General features: G+C 45.4%; 1 protein-coding gene across 1 annotated transcript; it reads right to left on the reverse strand.

Annotated features, from left to right (window-relative positions):
- Nucleotides 1–302: 302 nt before the first annotated feature.
- On the reverse strand, nucleotides 303–6053 carry LOC310753976 (uncharacterized protein; the record flags this gene model as incomplete). The annotated part of the gene is made up of 6 exons (XM_083595306.1): nucleotides 303–1483; nucleotides 2053–2203; nucleotides 2878–2945; nucleotides 4912–5056; nucleotides 5279–5364; nucleotides 6038–6053. 6 exons carry the CDS (start codon nucleotides 6051–6053, stop codon nucleotides 927–929), a joined length of 1023 nt encoding a protein of 340 aa, XP_083451432.1. The 3' UTR covers nucleotides 303–926.
- Between the last annotated feature and the right edge of the window lie 3334 nt (nucleotides 6054–9387).

The raw sequence follows: 9387 nt of genomic DNA on the forward strand, positions 1-9387 counted from the left end.
GTCTGTGCATCCTCCTCTGCTGCGCCATCTCCATTGTGGGTTTCTATCACAGCGTCAGAAACCCAAGGCAGAAACCCAAGGCAACCCCCCAGATGGTGCTGAACTGCAACTCCCAACAGCCCCAGCAACACAGCTGATAACCAGAGGTGGGGGTGCTACAGATTCACAACATCTGGATGATGTTCCCCACACCTGCTTTAAAGTGTTGCTCTCAGCTGGGGTCAGGGAGGGTCACAACAGAAGCACTCTCAACATATTCAGTTAACTATTTTATTTATTAATAAAGGAATATATACCACTGAATGACAAAATGTATAAGTGCACCCATATACCATTGTGGGAGGTGTGCCCGCATAGGCCTGGTGGAATGAAACAGCAGGTGTTTAAAAGTTGGCACAGAAAGCGCCCTCTTAATCTCTATTGGCAAGGAGTTCCACAGGTCTGGGCTGATGACTCTAAAGGCTCGGTTTCTCATTGCTGTCAATGGAGCCTCCACAATTCAGGGAATATAAATGCATGGCCCAGAAATTTCAGAAAGGAGCTCTCAGGTGCATGCTTGGGTGAAAAGTGGGTCCTGCGTCTCAAAAGGCTAAACTTTAAGGGACAGCGGCTACCAGATTCCAAAGAACCAGTTCTGTCCGGGGGGAAGGAGGGAAGGCAGAAACCTCAACAGGATCCTGAGAATACTTCTCTGGACAGCTATGGCAAGGACTGCAATAAAACAGTGATATATGAAAGGAAGGAGCAACAAGTGATTTCTTAGCAGCAAGCTAAAGCCAAGTGCTGCTGATCTTCAGAAACCTTTTCACAGACTGTGCTCAGAAGACTAATCTCTATTCAGTACAAATACACATCATATTGCTGAACTTTTAAAATAATTATAGGAATATAACTGATAAGAGAAATATAAATGAAAATATATTCCCTCAGTTTTCTTTGTTTTTCTTCTTTGGGGGCTCCTCCTTCTCTTCCTTCTCTTCCTTCTCTTCCTCCTCTTCCTCCTCTTCCTCCTCTTCTTCCTTCTCCTCTTCTTCCTCCTCTTCCTTCTCTTCCTCCTCTTCTTCCTCCTCCTCTGCCTCCTCCTCTTCCTCCTCCTCCTCTTCTTCCTCCTTCTCTTCCTTCTCTTCCTCCTCTTCCTTCTCTTCTTCCTCCTCCTCTGCCTCCTCTTCCTGCTCCTCCTCCTCTTCTTCCTCCTTCTCTTTCTCTTCTTCCTCCTCCTCTGCCTCCTCTTCCTGCTCCTCCTCATCTTCTTCCTCCTTCTCTTCCTCCTCTTCCTTCTCTTCTTCCTTCTCCTCTTCTTCCTCCTTCTCTTCCTCCTCTTCCTTCTCTTCCTCTTCTTCCTCCTCCTCTGCCTCCTCCTCCTCTTCCTCTTCTTTCTCCTCCTTCTCTTCTTCCTCTTCCTCCTCCTCCTCCTCTTCTTTCTCCTCCTTCTCTTCTTCCTCTTCCTCCTCCTCCTCCTCTTCTTCCTCAAGTGAAAGAATAGCTGAGGGAAAAGCCAAAGAACCACCGGTTAAAATTGGTATATGGCATGTACAACCATAAACTGTATTTTCACAGACCCTCCAAGTGTCCTATTTCCCAGGGATGTCCCTGATTTAGAGAAGCCATCCCAGTTTCCAGTTAGATTCCAGAATGTCCCACTTTTCCTTAGGATGACCCTAGTTTCATCAGAGAAATGTTGGAGGGTATGTTTCCATTATGCTGTACTTTCATTTTTTATGGCAAAAAATGGACAACCAAGGAAGACAGGAAATCCTGGCCACAAGGAAGACAGCAAACCTTGGTGCCCTTCAGAGGCACATGCACAGTCTGCTACTGGCCTCTGGCCTCCTGGGGGGAGGGATGCCACCCCTTCCACTCAGCAAAGGCAACCGTGGCATGGCTACCAGCTCCCCACAAAGGCGCACTGAACTGTGCTCCAGACTGTGGTGGGACTCCCCTAAGCCCCAGCCAACATGGCCAGTGCTCATCATGGATGATGGGACTTGAAACCCAACATCATTGGGAGGACCATGTCCCTGGAATTTGTGAAGACAGGATTCTCAAAAATACCTCCTGCTTGTGGCTCCTGGGGTATCTCTGACAGCTGCTGGAGTTTTTCTTCAAGCTCCTGGAGGTTCATAAGAAATACTTGCGCAGACATAAGTACTGTTTCTGCCGCCGTCTTAAGGCCATTGAGCGCCTCCTTCATGTTTGCAACTTCCTGGAGAGGACAGACACTTCCTGGTAGACATTTACTCCAGACATTTACAGAAGGCATAGAGGCACTGGGTGAAGAAGTTGGGAATGAGCAGACAGTGCTATTGCTGAGAAGGAATTCCACCCCAGGGTGCTAAAGGCATCACAGGCAGCGCCCAGAGAGCTCTTTCCCTAGCTGCAGGTGCCAGAAGGCCAAGCACTGGTGTTACAGCGGTGGTACTTCAGAGCTGCTCTGGATTCTGGGTATATAAATGGCATTGCCTGAAGTTTTGGATTGTGCTCTGCATTAGCAGAGAGGCTCTACCTAGCTGCAAATGAAGCACATTTCAGCTATTATAGAAACCATTTTTCCATGTATGCTTGTTCAGGAACTATGTGAACTAGACAGCTACTGCTTTAAATTGGCCCTTTTTCTGGCAATTTAAATGATCCAACCAGATTAAGTTAACCTGCCACCCACCCTAGGGTTGCCATACATCCAGAATTTCCCAGACATACATGGAATACTGCTATAGGAAGCAGTGTCGGGCAGAAATTGGCAAAATGTCCAGAAAAATCCAGACGTATGGCAACCCATGTCAGCAGTGCTGTTTTTGGTGATTTTACTATAAAAAAGCTCAAAGACGTCCATTTTTTTTGCAATTTCCCCCAAAAGCTCAGCAACTCTTCTGGGCTTACCTCAGTAGATATCACAGCAAAACTTGGATGATCCCCATTGATTGTCACCTTGGATCTCATGGCCTCAACTGAATAAAAAACAAGTTATTTTACATCTCCATTCCAACATAAAAGTAAAGCCTAGAGCTTTATTCTCCCCCTCATCTGGAATATGGTCCATAGCTGTCAACGTTTCCCTTTTTTAAAGGGAAACTTCCTTATTCTGAATAGGATTCCTCGCAAGAAAAGGGAAAAGTTGACAGCTATGATATGGTCACTTCCAGTCCCGTCCCAGCCAAAGCAGTTTCCCCCTCTGTCATGCAGTGCTAGGATACCTCATGTTTTTCAGCCGTAGAGGACGGCTTGTATGACAGTTTTTTTCTGTGGAGTGCTGCCTCCCTCTGCTGGTGCAAGCTGTTTCTCCAGCAGAAAAAAGGCTTCCTGGTAGATTGGAAGTGGCCGTCCCCGAATTCTCTAGGCAAGCATGCATGCCACACCTCAGCCAAAAGAGCTGCTATAACTCAGGAAAAGAAAGGAGCATCTGGGCATGTCATTCCGGTCAAGTTGGCACCGAAGTGGGACTTGTTCATCTGAGCTCCACAGGTGTTTTTTTTTAATTGTTTGACTGGGTTGTTTGCTGTTTTTTCTTTAATTTGGGGTAAGGCCTTTTTATGTGCCTTTTCAATCCCCAAGAGCCAGCATTGTAAATCAGTTTTAAGGGAGTCTTACAACCACACCTGCCCCCCAACACCCCCCCCCAACATCAGTTACACATACAGGCTTTTAAAACTTTGTAAATATCTTTTAAAAAGGTTAACCTTGTAATTCCTGTATCATTTTAAATATTTTTAAATACTTTTAAATTCTTTTTAAAATTGTGCTTTTTAACATTTATGTAAATGATGCAATAAAGGAACCAAAATGGCCAGATTTCCCCCCTGTTTCAGTTTCATAGCATAATGTATCCATTTTGCTACATGCCAACGATACAGTGTTGTTAGCACAAACACAAGTGGGTATGAGGTACTAAAGAACTTTGGGACACTGGGTCATAACAAACATTTGAATACAAATTGTACCAAGACAAAAGCCATTGTATTGGGGGCACAGCCCAAGAAGCATAAATGGCTCCTAAATGGATAATCAATTGAACAAGTGAGGCATTTCAACTATTTGAGGATTTGGTTCTCTAATAGGAGTACTTGGTCGCATCAGATGACAGCCTCGGTCTTGAGGGCATCAAGATCTGCATAAGCAATTCTTAGCTTTACCAGAACTGAAGGCGGCAATAGGGTTGCCCCTGCTCTGAGAACATATACAGTGGTACCTTGGGAGTCAAACGGAATCCATTCCAGAAGTCCGTTCAACTTCCAAAACATTTGGAAACCAAGGCACGGCTTCTGATTGGCTGTGGAAGCCCCGTCGGACATTCGGCTTCCAAAAATAGTTTGCAAACTGGAACAGTCACTTCTGGGATGCAAGGTACGACTGTATTGGTAAAGTGCACCCACATTAACATGTGGGGAAGGAGGAGAATGATAGGAGCGAATCGGGAGAGACAGGGAAGCCATGAGGGAATGCACCACCTAGCCCAGGTCCAACTCCAAGCCAATATCCCCAGCAACTGGAACAAAAGAACAGAGGAACCGCACAGGGGTTAACCAGCCAGGGGAAAGAAAGGCATGGGCCCTCCTCTGCTAGTGCAGGGGCCACAGCAAAAAAGACAAGTTTTATTTTATTTTATTTTATTTTCAGTCCATTTCTTATCAATATTTTAAAACCCTTTGAAGGACTGTAATGGAAGGGGCCTGAACCATTGGAGCCCATTTCCTGGAACCACCACCTCAGCCCTGATCTAGAGACCCAATGCCAAGCCCTGGCATGGCTACCAGCTGCCCACAAAGGCGCACTGAACTGGGCTCCAGACTGTGGTGGGACTCCCCTAAGCCCCAGCCAACATGGCCAGCACTCATCATGGATGATGGGACTTGAGACCCAACATCATTGGGAGGGCCATGTCCCTGGAATTTGTGAAGACAGGATTCTCAAAAATACCTCTTGCTTGCTGGAGTGTTGCTAGCATCTGCTGGAGTTTTTCTTCAAGCTCATGGAGCTTCCCAAAAAATGCTTCAACCTGCTTTAATACTGCTTTCACCGCCGTCTTAAGGCCACTGAGCGCCTCCTTCATGTTTTCAATGACCTGGAGAGGACAGACACTTCCTGGTAGACATTTACTCCAGACATTTACAGAAGGCATAGAGGCACTGGGTGAAGAAGTTGGGAATGAGCAGACAGTGCTATTACTGAGAAGGAGCTCCACCCCAGGGTGCTAAAGGCATCACAGGCTCTACTTAGTTGCAAATGAAGCACATTTCAGTTATTATAGAAACCATTCATCTGCCAACTCCCCTTCTGGCCTTACCTGAGCAGCAAGTGCAGCTTGTCCTGGATTACCGTTGATCCCTTCACCCTCCATCACGCTCCCAGGTGTGGATCTCTTGTCCTGACCTGAATACAAAAGAGGTGATTTTACATCTCCATTCCAACATGAAATGAAAGCCCAGAGCCAGGCTTCATGCTCCCCCCATCTGGAATATGGTCACTTCCAGCCCAAGGATCTTCTTGCAGAGGACTGCTTGTATGACAGAGGGTGTTTCTGTGGAGCCACCTCTCCAGCAGAAAAATGCCTCAGCCTGGTAAGATACTTTCTGCAATCGGAAAAAGTAGCAATGACTCCATTGCTAAAGCTTTTAGGTGTGGTCTTCAACATGTTTGAATTAAATTCCAATTCTCTTTTAAAATCAGATCATTAGGAAGAAAAGGAAAGAAAGAAGGAGGAGGAAGGAGATCAGTACCAAAGCGGGGTATTAGGCCAGGGGCATTTTGAGAGGAAAGGGCATTATTTAAAATAATGAAATGCTATCTATCTATTTGAACAACACCTCTAAAACACTTTTTAAAGAATTGAAATCATCACAATATATACATACAATTAAATAATCCACCTAACAGAGCAATTTTATGTAAAAATAGCTCAACCAATATAAAACTTAAATCTATTATTCAGAAAAGCGACCAACCACAATAGCACAGTTTTATAAACTGACCATTCAGTCAACACCCCGGAGACATTGAAAAAAAATCACCCCAAAGGGAGTTGAATCATCAAAACAAGTCTTACTTATACTCCTTGCCATGTATCTCATACAAATTGCAATAAGAATAAAAATAATTTATTTATACCCCGCCCATCTGGCTGGGTTTCCCCAGCCATTCTGGGCAGCTTCCAACAAAATATTAAAATACAAAAGTCCTTCAGATATTAAAAGCTTCCCTAAACAGGCCTGCCTTCAAATGGCAGAAACACATGCAGCCTCCTGGTGTTAAATATCAACAATATGTATTGAATAGGAAAAAGCTTCCTTCTGTGTTAGCTTTGTTGTTTGTTGCAAAGTAATTCCCAAGAATAAGCCCAGAGTAGGTCTTTTTACTCCTGGGGAAATGACCAGCAATTTCATTTTAAATGCAGCAGAAGGCAGAGGCACAGGAGCTGCTATGAAACAGGCGATCCTCAAATCACAATACAGGGATGGAATCAATCCTTTTGCTTCAGTAAAAACCTCAAGGGTCGTAGGTTGTGATTAAATGAACTGGATGGTGTTACTAAGGATCTAAAAAATGAAACACCTTTTTCAATTTGAAAACTGTTTAATGATCTTTACCTATCCTGGAAACAGTACACGGCAGTGGTGGGCAGTTCCACAGACCCTCCTCGACCTCTGCTCAAAATGCATACAGACCCATCAGCCTTCCCTTTCTCCATTTATCATAGCCGTACTTCTCTCTGTGCTCACCAGGATGTTACAATAAGTAAAATCAACTCCTGTCTCCGAATTATACACTAGAACACCTGAAATATTATTGTGCTCTGTGCCTGAAGGCAGAAATGGGCAGCGAAGGCAATACAGTCCCGTTTACTCGGCTTTCTAGTCTCTCTTTCCATAGTCTCTCTTTCGCTTCCTGACCTAACGTTTGCCTCGCTTAACATAATTAATTAGTGAGTGAAGTTTTTACTCTTCCATTCAAGCAGGAAGTAAGAACGTGTTAAAGGAATTCTACTTCTAGAATTCCCAACTCCTGACATAAAACAGGATAAAGTTTGCCTTTAAATACTACGCGTTAGAAACAGAATTTTAAGGGGCAGTCTTTTCTGGCAGTGCCAAATAAAGCTACTGACCCATTTCTAAGTCCTAAAATCCACAATTTCTCTGGATACCTGAAAAACCCAGTGGTGTATGTTGCCTTTCCAAAGTTCAAACCGTGTGCAAGGCAGCTTACAAAAAATAAAATATTATATATTTTGTGCAAACACAGCAAAACTAGTCATAAACAATGAACAAAATGTCAAAAGGTACACAACCAAATTGAAAAAAATCCACGTAAATCGTAATATTCCACATAAATCATATGATCCAAAATAAAGATGTAAAAAATTAACATCAGCAACGGCAAAAATCCCCGCCACCCCCTCCCCCGAAAAAGAACCGAGCCCTCTTTTATAAATTGTAAAAGAGAAAACCACTGGAAATTGTAACCTTCCACTATTAATTGTTCCCTTGTTTTAATTTTACAATCTCCTCGTTTCGACTTTAAGAACTCTCGACAGGTTAACCATTTCTCTTTATCCGTCACCCCTTTTCTGTAAAAAGCGGCTTCTGGTGAAACCCAAAATGGAGTCTTTGCGCATAAACTAACTTTATATCTATTTCCAGATTCTTAACACGCCACGCACGTCTAACAGAGTGGTTCTTAAAGTGCGCAATTACTTTAATTTTATCTACCACAAATATCCAAGCCATCTAACCCTTAAATCCTAACCTTCTAATTCCCCAAGTCTCTTATTTCTCAATATCCCCCATTCCGTTAACCGCACCAAGCAACAAGCTGTAAAGCAGAAGTTTAAAACGCAAGCTTTCCTCCGCATCTCACAGAACTTTAAATGTAATTCGTGGGTTTTTTCACCTGTCCTACAAACCTAGGTCTTTTTGCCGTTTAAATGGTAAATCAGTAGTCAACCCATACTTTTTGGTAAAAAGTTGTCTGGATCACAGAAAACCTACCGAATAAGAAGAATTGGAGTTTCTGTCGCTTTCTGCAAGCAACGCCACCCGAATTCCCACCTGGGATGAGTCGTTGCGCGCACGATCTGAGGCGTCGGAGAAGGACTGGGGCGGGCGGCAAGTGGGAGGGGAAAGTCGTGCGCTTCTCTCCCGTGAGAAAAGCGCTGATCCTCCCAGGAGGCAGCCTGCTTGCAGACAAGGGGGCAGAGCCGGGGGCGGGCAGAGATGCAGCCTGGCCTTGGGATGCCCGCCTCTGCCCGTGCGCTTTGCCGCGTGGCTCTTGCTAACGGGCTGCTTTTTGTGTGAAAGGGTCCTGGATGCTCGTCATCAAGGGGGCTGCTAATTGCGCTGGTGGCGCTTGGCTCTTTCTCTCTTCCTTGGTTGAGAGGTGGAATACCAGGTGTGCTGGGCTGCCTCTAAGCCCATCAAGGCTACAGGCTGCTAGCATGACTCATCCCGGCTTTCTCATCTGAGGGGAAAGTGTGTGTGTGTGTGTTTAATCTTAACTGCCATCCTGCTGGCTTTGGCAGCTTCACTGGGCTATCCTGGGCCAGTCCCTTACCAACCACTTAGCCTACCTCACAGGGTTGTGGTGAAGATGCAATCAGGGGAAACACCTGAGGCGTTGCTTCTGGATGTGTAGAACCCTGGCATGCTGCAGGCAGTGGAATGCCCATGGATGGGCCAGGAGAGAGAGTAACGGGTGGGGGGCGTAATGCAATAGTGGAGACTGAAGGGAGGACAATGAAAGTGAAGCAACATGGACACAGAAAGAGAGAGAGAGAGAGTTGAGCAAAATCCAGAGAGAGTTTTAGGATGGCAGAGAGAGGAAGGGAGACCAGGCAAGGAAGGAGCGAGAGAGCATCACAGGAGCCCAGGTCCCCTTGGACCCCTTCCACAATAAAATATTTGAGGGGGTTGGGGCCCCCAAGTTGATGTGTACTGCCATTCAAATGGTGTGCATGCACCATGTCATGTGATTGATTATGTGGGGTGGGGATATTTTATTCAAGTTGGCACCCTGGAGGGCACAAAAAGAATGAGGAGAACCAAACGGCATTTGGAAAGGGGGGGGGAGTGACTCCTGGGGTTCAGCCCCAGATCTCTGGAGCGGAAAGGCTCTTGGGCGTGAATATGAAAGACAGCATCTGGCAGAACAGGTCAAACTGAGCCAGTACAGATGGACCTGACTATTAGTTTGCTTCCTATGCCAACTGCCTTTTAGGGCACATCAGAGGTGGCAGAGAGAGGCAGGAGAGATATTCCAGCCTCTACAGAAGCCTGCACCCCTTTCCTCCCTGTCCCCACCCCAACTCATAGGACCAGAAGCAAGAGGCAGCTTTGCTGAGCACGTGCCCCTTCCCAGGGAGATGCAACTCTGCACTACTGTTCACTGAATAGCTCCTGAAGC

This window comes from Podarcis filfolensis (assembly GCF_964270895.1).
Source record: "Podarcis filfolensis genome assembly, chromosome: Z".
In the NCBI taxonomy this organism is placed as follows: domain Eukaryota; kingdom Metazoa; phylum Chordata; class Lepidosauria; order Squamata; family Lacertidae; genus Podarcis; species Podarcis filfolensis.